The sequence below is a fragment of the Bactrocera dorsalis genome, chromosome 6 (genome assembly GCF_023373825.1).
Source record: "Bactrocera dorsalis isolate Fly_Bdor chromosome 6, ASM2337382v1, whole genome shotgun sequence".
NCBI classification, from domain to species: Eukaryota; Metazoa; Arthropoda; class Insecta; order Diptera; family Tephritidae; genus Bactrocera; species Bactrocera dorsalis.
In genome coordinates, this window is record NC_064308.1 from 7,452,321 (window position 1) to 7,474,352 (window position 22,032).

The 22,032-nt window shown below is 37.3% G+C and overlaps 2 protein-coding genes across 7 annotated transcripts in view; both read right to left on the reverse strand.

Moving 5' to 3' along the window:
* Nucleotides 1-22,032, reverse strand: part of LOC125779115 (uncharacterized) — a 579,602-nt gene that overhangs the window by 447,666 nt on the left and 109,904 nt on the right. The gene's annotated exons all lie outside the window — the stretch shown is intronic.
* Nucleotides 1-22,032, reverse strand: part of LOC125779110 (uncharacterized) — a 224,812-nt gene that overhangs the window by 109,165 nt on the left and 93,615 nt on the right. Inside the window, exon 2 of one of the 2 annotated variants that reach the window (XM_049459670.1) lies at nt 676-12,124. The exons of the other annotated variant lie outside the window; for it this stretch is intronic. Within the exon in view, the coding sequence (XP_049315627.1) occupies nt 1,995-3,632 (1,638 nt within the window). The 5' untranslated portion in view covers nt 3,633-12,124 and the 3' untranslated portion in view covers nt 676-1,994. Of the gene's footprint in view, nt 1-675; nt 12,125-22,032 lie in introns of those variants that run through there. 2 annotated transcript variants of the gene reach the window in all.

The following is a 22,032-nucleotide window of genomic DNA, read 5'->3' on the forward strand; positions in this document are numbered from 1 at the left end:
TACAAAGCCACAACTACTCGATCAGATAATGGTCGGTATGTCGTACGACTACCACTAAAACAACAATTTCCAGATACACTCGCCTTAGGTCACTCTCGCACCTCTGCAATACAGCAGTTTTTAAGCATGGAAAAAAACCTACTTAGAAAAGGTGAGCTCAAACAAGATTATGATGGGGGCTTAGAAGAATACCTCCATTTAGACCACATGGAGGAAGAAAGCCCATGTGAAAAAATCATAAGAGGCAAATATTACTCTTTCTACTTGCCACATCATGCAGTAGTAAAGCCTGACAAAAAAACAACAAAAGTCAGAGTTGTCTTCAATGCCTCCAGAACCACTAGCTCGGGGAATTCCCTAAATGACATTCTATTTACGGGACCCACGCTCCAACCAGATCTAATGCTCCTCATATTGAACTGGCGTATATACAAATACGTATTCAATGGGGATGTCGAAAAAATGTATCGACAAATAAATGTTCATAAAGATGATCAAGATTTCCAACGGATTGTTTTCCGAAAATCTGCCAATAGTCCACTACGCGACTTTAAATTGAAAACAGTTACTGTTTAATTGTTGACCCAATTTATCGAATACAAACCACTGTATTTAGACTTTTCGATTTGCACTCACACTCGCATGATCAATCAAAATGACAAAACACCGTATTCATTTAAAGTACAATATAATAATTATAATTTATTTATAAAAATGTTTTGTGCGATATTACATAATATGATGTTATTGAATTGATGTCCAATGGGTTGGATCGCTGTAAATTGGCGCGGGCAGGTCGTTGTCGAACGGGGTCAAAGATCGTGTTGACGCGGCGCGGTATAAAATCGAAAAAGTTGAGGGTCGAATTGTCCTGGCGAATTGTTTAGGACGAATCTTGATGTGCGCAGTGTGTCGATCGAATGGATCCAAAACGAAAGTTGCTGTGCCGATAGTGAGAACGATTGTGTCTGCTTTTTTCTTGTCCAGCCTTTTCGATGAGTGAGTGTGCAGGTATAGTGAGTTGTGTTGGTGTCATCAGCTGTGGTGAATTAAGCTGTCGCATTAGGATGCGCCAGTTTTACCGTGTAGAGGGGGTGGATGGTTAACTCATTTAAACATCCTGGGCCCCCTAGGCGAATATTTTGCCTAGTTTTCCACGAATATGTGGTTGTCTGTATTTTGGCATACTGCTGGTGGAGTAGCCGAGGCGCAGAATACATTCTGACAGCAGAAGTATTTGATGATGCAGTTGTAATATACTCACTTTATTCGAGTGTGCAGAAAACGGATTCTGATTTAAACATGACACAGGCATTTTGTATGCATTTTAATTTGCGTGCAGATATTTAAGAGAAGATACTTTTTTTATTTGATATTTTGTTTATTTGATTTGCTTTTTTGGGGAGTCATTATTACGGTTTACAAGTGTATGCGTTTTTTATTTTTGTTCGCTTTTATTCATTTCATTGGTGGTTATTTAATTTCTAATTTCATCGGTATGGAATACCGGTTGTTTGTTATTTGCCTTTTCTGTGTTATCGGCTTATAAAGGATAGTAACTCCACGCCTGGCTCAGATGTGGCCAGAATGGGTACTCCTTAGCCCTAGACTTAGGACTATGAAATTATAGGGATCTTGCGAGAGAATGGCCGTGAATTGCGAACGGCTTCAAATCGTACAGTACAGAATTCTTCATAATTGTTTAATGCTTTGTATAGCTGGTTTCCCTAACTCACCCATATGAGGAGCGCTTGAACAGATGCGATAAGAGCGACCTTGCTTTTGTAAGAGTAGGTTCGTCCATGTATCGCATTGAGAGTATGGTACTCGTTGAACCTTAATTTTGTTGAAGATTTTATTTATTTTGAAAATTTACGAAAAAATGTCGATTTTTCGACTTTTGATACAACTGTGTTTATTATTTATTTTTATTTTATGTTTTTATGTATGTACTAATTTGGCGTTCTGTAGGCCGCCACCGCTCTAGGATCTGTTCAGAATTTTTTTTTTTTTTCATTATTGGCGAAAGCCATCCTGCGGGGCCGAAAAGTTGTATGTGCTTTTAATATAGGAGGAAGTTTCCCTATATTTCGAAATTTCCTTAATTGTGAATTAAGGTATTGATTTTGTTTTTTCTCAACTTGAGTTGGTGTGTTGGGAACTGGTTCTACAACTAATCCACTTTGTCTTTCGCTGTGCAGCGTTTGAGATTTTTGTGCCTTTGAACAGCATGGTGTCTCTTGGCAATTTTTAGTATTTTGGCTTTCGGGATTTGCTTTTGTAATTAAACCCGTGTTTCTTTTTGTATATACGCTCCTTTGAGGTGAGGGATATGTGCTGTAATGCAGCATTGTATGATGTCTTTTATGACAATATAAGCAGTTAAATTTGCTTTTGCAATTTTTAAGATTATGTGTATGGGACAAGCAGTTTGTACAGAGTCTTTTTGATCTGACAAAGTTGTTCCTTTCGTTTATATTAAGTTTTTTAAACTTTTCGCAAGATTTTAGCTTGTGCCCTCTTGTGCATAGTTCGCATGACGTATGTATTCTTTGTTCGGATATGAACGATTGTATTTTGTTAAAAATTATGTTTGATTTGTTTTTGCTTCTAGCTTGGGGTCTATTTAAGCTTCTAGTTTGGTCGTGTTTAATTTTCTTAGTTTTGATTATTTTTTCTTCTAACCTTTCCGCAATTTCATATTGGGTGGTGAGAAAATCTTTCATTTGTTGCCACGTTGGGCACTTTTTTCGTGATGAGAGCGATTGCTCCCATAGAAGTAACGACTTTTCTGGTAATGCGGCGGTGCAAATGTTTACCAGAATTGGGTCCCAGCTGTCTGTGGGAATATTTTGTGTCGACAGAATCGACAAACAATTAGAAACAGTGGATTGTAGTGTTACAAATTCTTCACTTGTTCCTTTCTTGATTTTAGGCAAGTTTAGTAGTGTCGTTACTTGCTTATCGACCAGTATTCTTTCATTTTCGTATCTAGCTTTTAGAGCTTCCCAAGCCAAATTGAAATTATCGCCATTAAGAGCGAACTGTTTTACTATTATGCCTGCTTGACCTTTAGTTTTGTATCTGAGGTGATACAATTTTTGCGCTTGTGATAATTGAGGATGGTTTATGTACACGGCCGTGAACATGTCCCGGAAGGACGGCCATTCTTCATAACCTCCGTAAAAGGTTTCTGTGTCACAAGCGGGCAACTCGAGTTGGATGCCGGAACTTGCCTCTTGATATTGTTGCATTTGTGGCAGCTCTACTCTCGGATGTGGAGTAGGTGCAATTGTTTTTATTAGCTTTAATTGATCGGAGATCATAGCTTTCGTTTCTTCATATTGGTCAAGGCAGTTTTCGTAAATATCGTAAGCCGATGATTTAAAATGTTGAGGTAGATCTGAATTGTCAGATTCTACTATGGCGTCATGAGCCGCTTGGAGTCGTATCCAAAAATTATTAAGATTTATAATTTTGATTTCTAGTAGCGATTCCGAGTTTTCGTGAATCGGTGAAGAGGCAAATCTAGTGCAGTATCTTGTTAAACTGTCACTTTCTGATATAAATTTATTAGCCTGTTTTGAGCGTGTAGCTCCTACAGGTTTATTTAGATTTTTGTTATTGTTCATTATTTTTACTGTATGGTAAAAAATCTGTCTATATGAATTAAATTTTGCTCAGTGTAAACTGATTTATAGTATCTATATGAAGGGACAAAGTATACAAAATGAAATACTCTTTTATGTAAATAAGAGTTTGTTATTTCGTAAGTACTTGTGATATGTATTATTTTTATTTATATTTTGGTTCGAAAATATATTTGAATTCTTAAGTACTTTTAAACCGCGTTTTTTATATATTAAAATATTTGATGTCCGAAATTTTGTATTTAGGTACACCCTAATACTCGGACTTATATGTACGTATGTATGTAGGTGCTTATGTTTTGTGCAATTGAGAGCTCGTTGAAGAGATCAATTTGCTACATATTTACATAAATGCACGACTTGTTTGTGTTTTTATGATTATGGTTTTATTCTTAAGCAATTGAGAGCTCGTTAAAGAGATCAATTCGCTTTTTGTACGCAATCCTTCTTGTTTTTGTTTGACAAAGAACAAGGGTATTGCTGAATATTTGCCAATGTGGACTTTGGACTTTTGGTTTTTTTTTTGAGATTTTGTTTAGTATGATTACATGTACAAATATATTTACATACGTATGTTCGCTCTGGGTAAAGTGCAGGTATGTTCCCGAATGCACTTTGTATGTTGTTTTCGTTTGCTAATTTGTAAGGAGTTAGTTTTATGTTTATTATGTGCTTTGTTTTTGTTGTTGGTATAAAATATTTGTCGATTCAAAACATGTACATATAGAGGAGAAAGTAAAGTTGCTTATATGTATGTAAGTATGTATGTAACATATGTATGCTTGGGTTTTTTTATTCTCTTGCTTCGTTTTTTTTTTTTTTATGATATAATTATTTTTATTGTTTGTGCCTTTGCATACATATTATACTCGTATACAATCCTGCTTACTAATTTATTAAGCAGAAGAGGTTTGTCGGAAATTTTCGCAAGTAAATGCTGGATATATGTGTTTGTTAATAAAACGTGTTTAAATACACCAAGGTAAGTTAATACGTAGGCAATAAATTAATAATATTTATTAACATATATATGTTGATATACATATATGTTATACCAAGCTGTGTTCGGTTTTTCTAGTAAAATAAACTCGAAGGTGTGACGCTTTGGTAACCGTTTTTTTCGCGGTTCAAACGGATTTTGAAATACGGTTTTATATTAGTATATAAAACGTATGTTTTACATACATACATATGTATATTTAGAATAAATGAAATAAATACGCTCACTTTGTTTTTCCTCCAGGGGAGCTTTAGGAGTATGTATGTATTTATGTACGTGTTTTGTCGCCAATTCTCTTTCTCTTTTTCCAGCTGCTTATGGGCTTCTCGAGCTTTGTCCCTCTTTCTGTGCTCCAGATACTCTTTGCGCTGTAGTTTTGTTTGTATGTTTATATGTTTTAATTGTTCGCGCCCGTTTGTTCCGTTTTTGTTTAAGTGCTTTTACAACGCGCCCGATTTAGGATTTGTTTTTGATTTACTTATGTTTTGTTTTTAGATTTCGCGCTCGTTAGGTTTAGTTTGTTAATACCATTTATGTTGTTTTTTTTTTTTGACACGCACGTTTAACATATGGTGAACATATGTTTGAAATAGTTTGTTTTCATTTATTTTTTCCTTTATTATTATTTATATATAAATGTATGTATATGCACTTGTATATAGATATGTTCGTATTGTATATCTTTTTCTTGTTCCCGTACCACTGCACTGCACTCTCTTTTGATTTTTAGTGCTGTTTTATTAGGGTCACTGCACTTTGTTTTTTCACTGCACAGTTTTGTTTTTTGTTCACCGCACAAGTATATATTTATATTTTTATTGTGGTTCTTGTTTTTCCACTAGTGCCTTTCTGTGAGGCTCGAAGGACCATGTTTAATTGTTGACCCAATTTATCGAATACAAACCACTGTATTTAGACTTTTCGATTTGCACTCACACTCGCATGATCAATCAAAATGACAAAACACCGTATTCATTTAAAGTACAATATAATAATTATAATTTATTTATAAAAATGTTTTGTGCGATATTACATAATATGATGTTATTGAATTGATGTCCAATGGGTTGGATCGCTGTAAATTGGCGCGGGCAGGTCGTTGTCGAACGGGGTCAAAGATCGTGTTGACGCGGCGCGGTATAAAATCGAAAAAGTTGAGGGTCGAATTGTCCTGGCGAATTGTTTAGGACGAATCTTGATGTGCGCAGTGTGTCGATCGAATGGATCCAAAACGAAAGTTGCTGTGCCGATAGTGAGAACGATTGTGTCTGCCTTTTTCTTGTCCAGCCTTTTCGATGAGTGAGTGTGCAGGTATAGTGAGTTGTGTTGGTGTCATCAGCTGTGGTGAATTAAGCTGTCGCATTAGGATGCGCCAGTTTTACCGTGTAGAGGGGGTGGATGCTTAACTCATTTAAACAGTTACCTTTGGCGTAAACTGTGCCCCATATCTAGCCATCCGTACACTCCACGAACTGGCAGAAGACACAAAGTCAGAATTTCCTCTGGCAACAAAAAGTCTTAAAAACGCAAACGTATGTAGACGATATCCTGTCTGGGAGCCACAGCCTCTCACAAGCATACGAGTCCTTATCACAAGTGATAAAAGCCCTCAACACCGCAGGGTTTCCCCTAAAAAAGATCACAGCTAATCACCCAAATATCTTGAAGAACATACCAAACGACAATTTGTTGGATACTAATTTCCTTATATTCGAAAAGGAAAGTACAACAAAAACACTGGGCATCCAATGGAATGCGATATCGGACCAGTTTTCATACACGACTGAGTCCATATCCGCATTATCCGCCAATACAAAACGCCAAATTCTCTCCTCTGTGGCAAAACTTTTCGACCCCGCAGGATGGCTTTCGCCAATTATGATACAAGCGAAAATCCTGATTCAAGAATTATGGCTAGACGGAACTGACTGGGACGAACTAGTGAAACCTCTTCGCTTAGAAAGATGGTCCCAGTTCGCTAATAATCTGACCGACATTTCGCAGATACAAATTCCACGGTGGGTAAACTATTCCCCCGAATACAAAGTGGAACTACACGGCTTCTGCGACGCCTCTGAAAAGGCATATTGTGCCACTATATATGTGCGCACACAAAGCGATATTGCAACTACAAGCCACCTACTAGTGGCAAAAGCAAAAGTTGCGCCTCTAAAAACCATAAGTCTACCACGACTTGAACTTTGTGGCGCTCTGCTACTAGCAAAGCTAGTTTCCATGGTGCAGACCCACTTAAACATGGCACAACACAAATTATATCTATGGTCTGATTCCGAAATAGTGCTAGCCTGGTTAGAAAAACCACCACACGCGTGGAAGACATATATTTCTAATAGAACGGCGCAAATACTTGACCTAGTAGGATCAGCCACTTGGCGACACGTTGCCAGTGCTGACAATCCTGCCGATCTTGGGACAAGAGGGTGCAAACCCCTTCATCTCGCCACCACCACCCTCTGGTGGAATGGCCCCCGATGGTTAACAGAATCTCCCGATTCTTGGCCACAATCGCCAATGCGCAACATAATTGCCCCAGAAGGTCGAAAAATCGCCACTTATCACACAACAATGGATGATGCTGACATCCTTGAACGATTTTCATCGTTCCCCCGAGCACTCAGAGTAGTCGCCTATATTCTCAAATTCGTAGAGCGACTCAAACTTAAGGTAAAGGGAGCAACTTGCCCCCAATGCGATACATTGACGCACCAAGACTTACAAAAAGCGAAGGTCGCTCTTATCGCATCAACCCAAACGCGCTACTTCAGCCGCGACCTAGGGTTACTAAGAGAATCGAAGCCAATTGACAAAAAGAGCACACTCTTAGTACTAAACCCATTTATAGACACGAAAGGTCTGCTTCGTGCAAACGGCCGGCTTGCTAATTCCAGCCTTACGTATAACGAACGCCATCCCATAATAATACCAGAGAAATCCTCATTTGCCACATTGTTCATCAATTATATCCATATACTCATGTTACACGCCGAACATCGCCTCATGCAACACATGGTACGCCAAGAGTACTATGTTCCCCGCCTTAAGCCCCAAATCAAGAAGTGCATTTTCACGTGCAAGGTCTGCACTATGCACAAGCAGAAAATGAGAACGCAGGTTATGGCAGCACTTCCACCGGAACGCTGTAACTTTGCTCTGCCTTTCACCACTACAGGTGTCGACTTTGCTGGCCCTTTTCAAATAAAGGCGTCCATGCTAAGGTCTCCCACCCTGATGAAAGGCTATGTGGCTGTCTTTGTCTGTTTTACGACAAAAGCAGTACACCTTGAGCTATGTTCCAATCTGACAAAGGAGGCTTTCCTCGCGGCATTTGCTCGCTTCGTCAGACGACGTGGCTTTCCAACCAAAATCATGAGCGATAATGGTAAAACATTTATCGGAGCTCAAAGAGCCACAGAGAAACAATTTGTGGATTTTATGAAACAAGTCTCACCTGACATTATTCAAAAATATGCTCCCCAAGGCATCAATTGGCAGTTTATCCCCCCAAGCGCTCCACACATGGGTGGTTTATGGGAATCAGCCGTAAAAAGCTTCAAATCACATTTCAAGAAGCTAGCTGGCACTTATAAATTCAATTATGAAGACTTCACGACCCTCTTAACTAGAATTGAAGCCGTTCTCAACTCACGGCCTCTCGCAGCCCTCTCACAAGATCCATCAGACTTTACAGCCCTCACACCAGGGCATTTTCTTAAAGGAGCGCCCATTCTGGCGCCTAAGCTTGGAGATTGTGTCTTAATTCATGACGATTGTCTCCCCCCCACTGAATGGCGGCTTGGCCGCATAGAGAAGCTTTACCACGGCTCCGACGGTCATATTCGCGTAGTTGATCTCCGTACGCAAAACGGAACACTAACTCGGCCGCTCGTTAAACTATGCTTTTTGCCCACAGCCGATAAAACCGACACGTAAACCGTAAACAATAAACGATAAATCGATATAACAAACCACAAATCCTATCTTAATGAAAACCGCAAACGTAGTAATAGATGGGTGGTCCACATGACTACCCACCAGTGCCACCTAACGTAGCACCAACTATCATATCCGTATACCACAAACATATAACGTAAATATCTTTGACAGATCAAATGGATGTCGATATGCCGCCAGCACCAACGCCAGCCGTTCGGTCGACCATTCACGTGCCACGAACGGGGCCTACACCAGCCCCTCGAAATCCCACGGCCACAACGCAACCAACCGCTGCCCGAAGTGCAACACCCCGAAGTGCAACACGCGCAAATCCGACGCCGGTGCCAGCGGACCCACAGCGCTTCCGATGCCCGCTTTGCCGCCGCCCCCACAGGTTGCCGCACTGCGGCATTTTTAAGAGGATGCTGCCTCCGCTCCGCCAGCAGATTGTTCAGGCACATGGCCACTGCCTAAATTGTCTGGCACCTACCCACTCCACATCGGAGTGTACATCAGGGTATACGTGCCAAATATGCATGCGGCCGCATCATACGCTCCTTCATCGGGACGGCAGACAACTACTTGCCCCCTCCAGTCGTGCTACGACCCGACGACCGCAGGCGAACCGTGCTGCACGACCACGAAGAGCTGAGCCACCACCAGAATCCCGAACACGTACTCGGCGCCACCAACCCAATACCTCTACGCGGCGGCGTCAACCTAGGCCGCGGTCTCGCCAACCTACTGGACTCAGTAACGTGGTGGCCACACTGCAGCAATTGCAAAGGCTACTAGGCTAATAATTTGCCTAGGGGGGCCGGGATGTCTAAATGACTCTCGGCCTACCCTGTAATGAAACACAGCCACACCACATTTCAACACAAATCATCACGACAGCACACCACACTCACCACTCACCTTCCACATCACTACACATCACACCAATACCCTGTAATGAAACACAGCCACACCACATTTCAACACAAATCATCACGACAGCACACCACACTCACCACTCACCTTCCACATCACACCAATACACTCAAACATGACACCACACTTCCAACTAGAACACAAAAAAGGGACGGACAACTCCAGCCTTCACTTCGCTTTTACTTTCGTACGGGTCGACTCCGAGCCTTTGCGCATACGCTTTTCGCCTTTCTTTTTTTCCTCCCACATACATTATCGTTCGTCGATTCCGCCGCCGATTGGAATATTCGACCGATTGTTAACATTTGAGAACGTTTGTAAATTAAATAAATATAAAATCCGAAAACCTGTGCTGTGTGATATCTTTTTATAACAAAAAATAGCAAGTGAGTTCGGAAATAAAGGTGAGTTCACCAGTTACTAAAACACCTACTAAACGCCGTTTGTCGTTACTTAGTTGAATATGCTGATCAAGTTGCATTAGGGTCAACAAAGATCACTTCCAGTATCAATTAACGCGGAAAAAGTAAAACCATTTTGTTGAATGTTCTTAATTATTAACCTGCCTATATCTTTTATAACATTTATATTTTTCTCTTGCTTAATTACCCTGTTCGGTAGATTATTACCTTTACATTCAAAAGAACGATAACCTATCTTCTTACACTTGTAACAACGGTACTGCTTGCCCGGACAATTTTTTGCAAAATGTGTCCCTTCACCACACTTGAAACATTTCTTGTTTTCCCCTGGGTTACTATCTACTTTGACATTTTGAACGCTTAAAATCAGATTGATTCTGAAAAACTTTAGGCTGATGTTGTTGCATCAACCGAATTTTTTCGTATATCTTGATTTGATTTTTAAGTTCTCTGATCGTTCTGGTTTGATACAAAACGGCTTTATTTATTTTGGAATCTGAAATACCATACCCATACTTTCGTCATCGATTTTAATAGGTTTACCAATTTCGATTAAACTGTATAAATACTCAAGAAACGATTCTGATACTTTTTTACCACGATTTCTTAAACTATTGTGTATTTCCGCTGAAGATAGTTTCACATCAAACTCTTCAACAAGTATCTTTTTTAAAGACGACTAATTGTGTATACTACTGACGCCCCTAATAAATGACTTAGCTGCACCCTTTAAGAGTTGCTTTGTATAAAAAACATTTGTAACCTTATCTTCCAACTCAATTACCCACTAATTAACGTCTAGTGAGTCTGTACCAGTAAATGAAGATAAACTGTCAATGTAAAATGTGAAACATTCCTAACGCGCGGACCTACGGTTTCTACGTCTTCATACTGACCGGCACTCGATTCATCGTCGCTAAACTCGGCATCACTCAGGCCAAAATGTCGGATCAGACAAGTCTTATTTCTTTCCGTTCGTTGTCAGTCCCCGTTCTAAGCATTTTTCTCTCAGTAACGCTATCGTCATAGATTTAATGGTTTCAGTATCGATGTTGGGTTATGAACTTTTTCAAATAATCTTATAATAAAAATCTTATATAATATATAATATAATGTAATTATAATTTTTAGATGTAATAGCAAATTGGTTTCATAACATTTAATGTTTTAAATTTTCGCATTGGAAAAACGTATTTAATCATACGAGTATATGTCACGATACATTTACAATTTTTAGTCGGTGCTAATATGTATCGCCGTTACTGTAGCTTCTAAAAGCCGAAACCATTTGGGAATGAACAATACAACTTCTTATACTCTTATAATTGGATACTTACTGGAATCTTCGCTAGTAATAGATGCTACTCTTCTTTTTCTTGCCTATGGTTATTCTGCTACCTCTTCACTCTGCTTGCTCGCCGCTTTGACTCGAACCCTATTCCTGTTCTGGAATCTTCGCTAGTAGTCGATGCTACTCTTCTTTTTCTTGCTTCTCAACACTGCTCATGCTGTACGGCTGTCTGCTACTGATTGCTCTGTTCTGCCTTCCACGTTCCGTTTTTTCTGCTGTTCAATCAGCACTGCCTCTCTTGTTTGCAGCGCTGTTGCTGTTTCCACACTTTCACTATTTCCTTCGCTTCACCAAAATTCCGTTTAAATATTTCCACCACACAACGCCTTGCTTTACCATATTTTCGTTACAAATTTTTCGGCTACACAATGTCTTGCTTCACCAAATTTCCGTTACAAATTTTCCACTACGCAATGCCTTTATATTAAATCGATATGATCACGGATTATTCCGGACTGAGTCCCCAATTTTTGTGGGTTCAATAATATTAAAACACGCATTCCTTCTTTTTAAAATGTTTATTTCAAATATAATTACACACTGTAGTTATTTTTCAATTAAATGTAAATATTTAAACCAAAAAACACAAGTAAACATATTGTAGGTGTTCTAAGACACAAGTATGTAAGTATATTTAAACCGAAAGACACAAGTAGATGGTATTTACAGCAAAGGCACAACCGCACGCTGCTAAGTTCAGAACCCAAGTGTGACCTGTCAGCCGTGGGTCCGTGGGTTGACTATCTAGTTCGAGTCTGTATTTGGTACGGTTACGTTTTGTTCGTACGAGATCTCGTTGACCGTACGCTCGAGTCTGCTGATCCCATATATGTATATATGTATACAAAGAAAAATTATTTGTTAGTTACATGACAATTGGTGGAAAGTTAGCTTACAACCAGAGGACGAACAAAGGATACTTTTTATCTCTCTATGTTAAAAGTCAACGCCAAAAGAATGTTAAAAGTCAATACAATTCATAAATATCGAAATTATATTTCAAACCATGAACATGTGTTCAACATTCATGTAAGAATCACTTGAAAATTTTATTGCGTCAAAAAAGGAAATACATAAGTAAAAAAAATAACAACGCAGAGCTAATGGAGAAGAACAATAATTTTCTTATGCATGCATATTTAGTATATGGGTTATATGAGTACTGATTGTTGCTCCTGAGCAACGCAGTTTGTTTTTAAGACGAATTCGACAGATATTTTTAATATCACAACAAAAAATTACTCTAACATTTTCGTCGTGGCAAATTTACTAGATTATGGGCGAAAGACGCAAATATATTCATAATAAACTAAACGCGACATCGAACATAAAAAAATAGCGCAATAACTGCAGTGTTGAAAAAAGGTCTATTATATTTTGAGATAAATGGAAATATTATCGAAGCATGTAACAGAGCTTCTATTGTCACACACCGACGCAAAAACTCGGTTTTATTACGATTAAAAAGCACTCAAACACTCCTCAGAATCAGTAATTCTTTGCTTCTGTTGGATTAATTACTTGCGCGGAACCCACTTTGCACAGAGCTAAAGAGACTTTATGGCGTCCACTGCCGTCTTTGTTCTCGGTGCTCATTTAACGTCTTTCCAACTTAGCAAATCTCAAGTTTTTTTTTGGCTTTCGAATAGCGATTTGTTTCGTTTTTTTTTAAGTCTGTGTTACTAATATAAATTTTTATCAAGAAAAGCACATTAACCATTAAATCTTCTATAATATAAAAATGAACACATTTTGCGAGTGTTGCTAAGCGCATAACTCAACAACGCCTGGACCAATTTGGTTAATTTTCTTTTTTTTTAATGTTCGCTGAAGTTCAAAGAGAGATTTTACGGCGAGAAAATTTCAAATAATTGCCGGAAAACCCTAAAAAAAACAGCCCTTTTCTTGAATATTTTTTTGTTAGTAATGCTAAGGCTCGAGAACGGTTGCACTAATCTTGATAAAATTTTCAGAGGTTGTTCGTTGTGGATCGGGGAAGGTTTAGAAATAAAAAAAAACTTACTTTTCATGAGGAAAAGTCGGAAAATCGAACAATTCCAAAAAGTAACTTTTCCCGTACCAGTTTTTTTGTTTTGTTTTTCAGTATTTTGATTTGTAAATTATTTGTATCGTTCAATTTTGGTCGCTAGCTTTTTTATTCCGGCTATTCAAAAGAAAAATTGTTGAAAACTATTCAGTGCAAACTTTATGAGTGTTTCACACAAAGTGATCAGTTACAGATTGAAATTTGTTGCGAAGCCACATTTACATACTTACATTGGCAGCCCAGGGCACATGAACGAGTAATCCTAGGATGCGATGAGATACGTGACGAATTATAAATCGCGGTTAATCAGTTAGCGATCGTCACGATGTCACAGCACGGCTTTTCAAACGACAGCTACAATGTGTGATGGACTTTATCTTAAAGCAACGTATTGTATATATGGTGCTGTTAGACGACGGGTGTACTCTGTTGAGTTGCAAAAAAGAGGTTTGCGGCACGCACACATTCTTCTTTGGATGGTGGTTATACCAGATCGAATTGATGAAATCATTTCTGTGGAAATTTCTGATGCAGAGAAAGATCCAGTATTATACGAAGTGATAAAAACCAATATGGTTCATGGACTTTGCGGACACCACAATCCCACTTCGGTTTGTATGTCTGACAATAAATGCACGAAACACTATCCACGTGCTTTTCTTTCGGAAACGCAAACTGGAAATGATGGATATGCACTCACACAAAACTCATGTCAATGTTGAATATTGCAGTTTGGTGATCAGCAAATATCAAATGGGTCGATGGCAGAGAAACTGCAATACAGCGCTTTGTAGGATATTTACTTTTGACCTTGAAGAGTTTTTTCACAACATGCGTCAGTGATCCGTTTGCGAGAACAATGCTCTATTCGGAAATGCCTTGATATTATATGTGGTATAGATTGTCGAAGAAATAGTTACGCAGAAAGCAAGGCCAACCAATAGATTGACATCCAGGTGTGTTCTCAACTAATGCCTTAGGACGAATTTACACAATTCGCCCGAAAAACGACGATTGCTTCTACCTTCGGTAGCTATTAATAAATGCACGTGGTTCAATTTCATTTGAGTCATTGCGCACTGTGAATGGTAGAGTGTGTGTAACTTTTTGAGAAGCATGCAATCAATTACAATTGCTGGAACATGATAATAAATGTAATCCAACGATGGACAATTCGATAGCTACTTCGTATGCCACTGAAGTTCGCACACTTTTAGCAATGGTCATTTCGACATATCAGCGTCAAATCCGCGTCAATTTTGGAATACGAACAAAATTACATTGCCGAAGACATTTTACATCGTATTCGATAAGAATTGGAAATAGCCTGCCTTTTGTCAATTCACATTGAAAAAAATTTAGAAAAATCGATTTTTAACACAACTAAATTCAACTTTCTTTTCATTTCAAAACACATAATTTCACGCAGGACAACTCCTGCGGAGTCAACTGGTAAAACCAGTAAAATTATTAGTTTTATTTTTATTGCAGGTTAAAAAATAGAATGGTTTAAGAGATTTTTAATGTCGAAGACGTTACTCTTTACTGTACATGGAGGCAAAGGGTGCCAAAGTTTAGTACAAAAACTGATTTTATCAATAAATTTGACATAGATTCAGACTAAAACAAGCCTGACATATGGTTGGTTGGTTGGGTTGGGCTTGGGAGGAACTCGAAGAACAGCCACCTCCACGCGATGGGTTCTGGGTGACCAATACAGGTTAGCCGAGAGCTGCAACAATTTTCACCTTGCGCTGTGGCGTGCCGCCTTTTCGCTCGTATCTCGGGAACGGTTCGTCCTACGGCCATGATCACAGCAAATGACGTGACAAATAACTTTTTTTTTTATACATTTTGCCATGAGATGCGTATTTCAGGCGCTAGGTAGACAATTTCACGATTTTATGCGAATTTCCGAATTTTCAAGACCGGAGTTGGGGTTAAAGATGCAATCCGATCTCAAAACAAAAAGTAGCATTGGAATCAAGAAGTACTAAGGCAACTTTTCCGCACTATTAGAAATCCCGAATCGAAAAAGTCCGGAATCGATTTCTAGTCACCCCCTACCTTTAATATATATGTATACAAATTTGGCAACTAAGCAACTATAAGTTAATGAGATGTAGCATTTTGAGTGAGCAGCTTATGTTTGTTTACAAAAAAAGGATAAAAAAAAGCATTTCGTGTGTTAATGAAGCATTGCTTTTTGGGGGAAAAATAAAAAATTGGAAAATCAGGGAATCAGGAACCAGGGAAATCAACCGTTGAAAAGGTTAGATGATGCAAGGAACCGTTATCTTAACAAAACTATTATACTCTAAAGTACCATTTTGAAAGCGTATAAAAATTATAAAGGCACAAAAATTTTTCACGCCTTCAATCATCATCAATGAAGGCACCATTTAAATAGTTAGAATAGAGGTACTGACCTGCAATATACACAGCATATTTCTGTTCATGCAAGTACGATATTCTGAAAAAATCGCAATTGTATAACGCCCACTTTTCATATTCTACATACATATATAATTCTCACGTTAAAATACCTGAGCATGTGATAAATTTTGCTCCAATTCCCGGATTTATTATTAATAAATAGAAAGGAAAACAGATGTGCTATTTAATTTTATAAAATTAAACAATTTATTTTTTACAGTTCAAATAAAAATTTTATTAATTTGGAAGAAAAATAAGGACGTTGTAAACCTCAATAAAACATTCCTTTATGTAATTAGTTTTCCAACAATTCTATTGTAGATTTTAATAATGCGCTTTTCTTTTTGCATGGCAAGTTTCGTTGACCTGTAATAAATGGATCTGAGCTCAACAATAACATATTAAGTAAATCCGTATTTGTTGCAATTCGAGAAGTTTTCCTCGTATGTTGAAGCCTATACCTCTTAATATCCTTGTTTTTGGCTTCCGCAGCTTCCTCTGATAGTTCTCCAATGGATATTATTGCACTTTCGATGACTTCGGAACCATGCACTAGGATCTTGTGAACTGAAGGTGGAAGATAGAACCAAGGGTACTTCTCTACAAGCCCTTTAGCAGTTTCAAGTGCGAATTGCTTAAATTTGTCCGCGTTTATTTTAATCTCAGAGAGAGAGAGAGTGAGACAACAACAACTAATTCTACATTTGTTTATTGACATTACTTGCAAAAACCAATGCTATAACACGCACATTTGATGTACAAAATACACTTTGAAACTAAAAAGTTAGGTTAGTTTAATGAACTTTATTTAGAAACCTGCAAATCCCTGCACATGAACTTAATATTATTTTAAACTATATACTTTTATCAACATTTACACACTAATCCGGTCACTGCATTCGGTTGACAAAGTTACTAAATCTCCAAATACATTTAACAAAGAACAACAAAACTGAATCAAAAAGACACTTCATTAAAATTTGTTATTCTAAAAACAACAGCACAATTTAAAAACTTGTTATTACTGAAAAATAATACTATTACCATCTACTTTAATTTCCATTTCAGTATTTTTATTAAGACACTTTCTTAAATTAAACTTTTGCAGTTGAATGTACACGTTGCTTTCGCTTTTATTTTTGTCAACTATTTACTTCTGTGCAAGGCCGTACATATGTTGCTTTCACTCAAGAAATTCCGTTAGAAATAATCAAAACAAACTCAAAATACATAAATTTAATGGCATATGCAACTATTTATTTAGCTACAAGCCCAATATATAAACACAGACTTTTTAATTTTTGTCGTATGGGAGGAACCACCGTGCATTTGTGCAAAAGTTTATTCTGTTCACAACTTACATATATATTCGTCCGTGGTTAAAATTTTGTTATATGGAAAGTAGGTGCGATAATAGGCCATTTTCAAACTACAACCAACACAAATTTGGTTCTATAGTGGTTGCCCTGAATATAAAAACTAGTCTGTCGTAATCAAATGATAAATATTCCTCCTAGCAAAAATATTGAAATCCCTGTCGATGTTTCAAAAACATTATTTATTAAAAATAATGCTACACAAGGGAGGTATGCAAATGTGATGAAAGGCAACACTGCGCACATACAATTGCCCCAAAACCCACCAAATGGAAGCATTGAACCTATGATTTTAAACCTAACCAAATGTATGACACAATTTATGTCTATAATGCAAAATATGATTCAAGAGATAATCAAAGCACAAAACCAATTGTTGCAAATTTGACCATTTGTATATGGGACAGTGTTAAATTGCAGTCATTATATTTCTAGAAGAAAATGATATAGATGCAATGCTATTGTCAGAAACTCATCTTACGAGTTCTTTATACCGGAATTTAGACCCTACATTACAAACTACCCAGATGGAAAGGCCCATGGTGGAACAGCAGTGTTGGTTATAAAACTAAAAATTAAACAACCACGCATTAAAATCTCATGCGGCGGGGACTTAAAAGTGACGGCTATATACCGCTCACCTTGATTTAAAATTACAGATATTTAATTTAAGAACTTTTTTGGAACGCAGGTAACAGATTTCTATCAGGTGGAGATAACAATGAAAACAAATGTATTGAGGCTCATGACTAATTAATCCGAAAGGACGACAGCTGCATCACTCTATTATAAATATACACAATAAACGTGTATAACATCATATAAAATATGAAGAATACCATAGAGTAGCCATATAAATATTGAGTGCACAATAAATATAGGAAGAGATATTGCCAAAAGCATAAGAGAACTCAATGATATAATAACTAACGCAGTTATCTTATTAACACCAAACAAAAGCTACAAGCCGCTTGGTTTCAAAAAAATTACAAATAGTGAAATAGGAAAGCTTGCAAATGAAAAAAGGCGTGCAAGACAAGAATGACGGATAAATCTTCATTAGAAATCTGCTGTAAGTAAATTTAAAAAAGTGCTTAAACGCTATGAAGAATTCGACACTAAATGTATATGAAGAAGCTGTGTCCAAATTCAAGCAACAAAATTCTCTTTGGAAAGCCCGGAAGTCCATGAAACCACCAATTGACCTGCCTATACGAGACTTGGTGGAAATTGGGCTCGAAGTGACGAGGAAAAGGCTAATTGGTTTGCAAATCACCTAGAAAAGGTATTTCAACCTAATTGTCTAAAGATAACGTTTTTCTCTCCAGCTTACCCAACACAGCTAACGAGGCACTCGAATCTTTTAAAAGTTCACCTTCTGAAATAATTAGAATTATAAAAAAAAAGTCGTCAGGATATGATATTATCCCAAAAATGCTAATTGACTTACCAAATATTGTTGTAGAGATGCTCTCTTTGCTCTTCAATGCAATTCTTAATTTCGGATACTATCCAATTTCATGGAAAAGGTCGCAGATTATCTTGATAGATAAACCTGGGGAAGACTTAACACAGCCGTCTTCATATAGACAAATCAGTTTTCTACCTTGTCTTTCTAAAGTATTTGAAAAAGTGTTACTATCAATGACGATAATATAATACCAACGCACTAGTTCGGGTTTCGTTATTAGGTGTGGCATGAAGGCCTTTTATATAAAATTAAAAACATTCTACCTTTAGAATTGTATAAAACATTGTAGTCTTATTTGAAAAATAGACAATTTATGGTTAAAGTAGGAGATTTCATATCTGATGTCATAATAACATCTAGAATAATAGCGGAGCACTTAAGTTCTGTGGAAGAATGGCTGACCAACTGACTTATAAATGTAAATGAACAAGACCAAAATGTGAATGGTTGTCAAATTTCTAATAAAGTAACTTGAATGAAGATAAGAGCTCCAACTTTAAATTGGCTTTTAAATAAACTTAGCCTAGACAACAAAGTATTTTTTGACAGTGCAGTCCTAAAACTGATTTGGATGTATGGCATTCAACCGTGGGGTACGACCTCCGCAACTAATACTGATATAAGGTTCCAATCGCTTGTTAGCCATGGTACATGCCTGATGAAAATATCCACAAAGATCTTTGTATTCCTATGGTGAAGAAAGAAGTAGAGGACAGAAAAATGAAATATACAGTCTGTCTAGTAGAAGCGTGATCGCCATAACTTGGAATTTATTTGTCCGATTCGTTTCAAATAAACAACATTTTACACGTTTATAATATTTATTGTACGCAATACTTTTAATAACATGTATAGTCACCGCCATTCGCTATTATGACCTCACACCTCCGACTCATACTTTGCACTAAGTTCTGAGCAAGTTGCCGAGGCAATCGTTTCCAAATCAGCCGAATTTGTCTTGACAAATCCAAGAGTGTCCTCTTCTCCCGAACATCTTCGCTGCTGATGGTAATAAAGCTGTTTGATAAATTTTGTTCATCAAAACCGCATTCAAGTTGCTGGTAAACACGAAAAGGTGTCCAAATCCTTTTTCTGAGAAACATCCCCAAACATGGACCTTCACTGGGTGTTTAACAGTTCGTTAGAGCAATCGATTGTTAGCGGTACACCAAGATCGATTTATGTTACTATTTGCCCAAAATGAAGATTCATCCGTGAATATTACATTATTCCAATTCCGTTCTGAATTGGCGCGGGCCCAGGCGAGTCTTTTTTCAACATGTGATGATGAGAGCAACAGTTTTTTAAGAAAGCTGCGGTATTTGACGTCGTTAGCGCCCAAATGTTTTCGAATCGTCTCTACCGATATTTTAAGAACACTTTTCTCTACAACTTCTTTAGCTTTACGCAACGATAAGCCCAGCTTCGTCGCAAACAAATCAAGGATCTTCTTGTCCTGCTTTGGTGAGGTCCTTTTTTTAGGGCCCCGCCCAGGCAAATCGTCGACATTTTTCACTTCTAAATACCGATTCGTTCACTTCGTTACGAATGACTTCGACTTCTTCATATATTTTGCTGCAGCTAAACGTGACATTTTCGGCCCTCTAGGGTGTAGACAAAGAAATACAGCTTCAAATCACTTCTAGTACGCGGAACTCATTTTTTAAAACAACGTGCACTTTGTAATAGTTTCACGAAACTGACAGTTTTTGCAATGCGTACTACAAAAATGATGTCGCTACCAAGGTGCATTCAAATTATTTTGATAACGGCACTTTATGTGCAAATTTTGCCGATCACGATTCTACTAGACAGACTGTATATCTAAACTCCGAGATCACCCAAACCCATTGGCTAATACTTTAGTGCATTCCTACGATCAAACAAGCCTTAAAAGATAAGATATGTATGCCAAAACAGCCCAATCACTTGCTTGCGTTTGTCTAGTTTTTTAATTAATAGTACGAACATGACTGCAATCATTACAAAAGATTTTACATTTCGATTTCACGTTTTCTTTAAAGTTTTATAATTATTTCGTACTGATCTTGAATAGTGACAAAAAAAATCTGTCTGTTCATATATTTTTTGGTACGATTTTAATCTGCCTGTCCTTCTGGTTCCAATTGCAAAACAAGTGTCCCGTTATTTTTTCCTATTTTCTTTCTTTTTAGTCGAAAAGTTTATTGTTCCGGTGCTAAGGAATGCTCTATATTTGAAACTAATAATAGTTAAGAAAACACTACCAATAAAGTCTGCGTTCACCCGAGACATTTTTAAGTGAAATAAAACACAATGTAAATAAACAATTCAGTTCAAATTTTTTACATGTTTTGCTTTTTTATAATCATAAGTTCTAAATGTAAATACAAAAATGTATATTCCTATTTTCAGTTTGGTGATAACGGCATTTTAGTGCAAGAACAGATAAACATAGGCACCAGAAAGTCTGCGTTCTGCACAAAAATTAGTTACAAAGGCATTAAAGATGATAAATAAAAATTAAATTCAAGATTTGTTAGATAGCTACGTTGTTTTAAAACTTCACTCAATCGATTTAGCGTGGTAAGATACTTATCTTTTTCCTCAGCTGTAATCCGGAACCATGCTGCTTGCATAACACTTAGTAAAGTCTCTATACTTGTTATTGTATGCTGACGAATTGTTTTTTTAATACGCTTTTATTAGCTTCACTTGTATGTATGTATGTATGTAACTTTTTTAAGTGGTACTGAAACCTAGAATATTTGAGCGACACTGTAGGAAGGCGATAGTAAGTAGGTAGGCTTTGTGACATATTTTTCATATATCGAGCATGCCACGCTTTTCTCACAATAATGCAGGAATTTTTCTTTCACTATTATTGTTAGTTTATACAAAGAATTATTTTTCACTTTTTAGTTTGATATGCTTTAAAAGCGTGTTTTTTAGTTTTTTTAAACTATATTTATTTCTAAAAGATCCCATAGGTGCTCAGTAGGATTTAGGTTAGGTGATTGTGGGGCGTTTTAAGCTGTCTATGAGCATTGTACAGAAGCTAAAGTCTAACAATTTCAGCAGTATGCTTCGGATCCTTATTGTGCAGGAACCAAAACGTTGAAGATAATCCAAGATTCTCTGTACTTTTTTTCAAATTCTTTCTTAAAATTTTTCAATATCCCCTTTTATCCATTGCATTGCACACCTACAAAACCACATCATAATTCCACCACTATCGTGTTTCACTGTACCTACAAGATTTTGTTTTTCAACGGCAGTTCCTGGTTTGCGCCACACAATTTGTCGACCTTTAATGCCGAAAATACAAAATTTACTTTCGTCCGAAAATATAACTTGTTTCCAAAATTCGGGAGACTTATTTATATAATTATGAGGAAATTCAATGCGCTTTC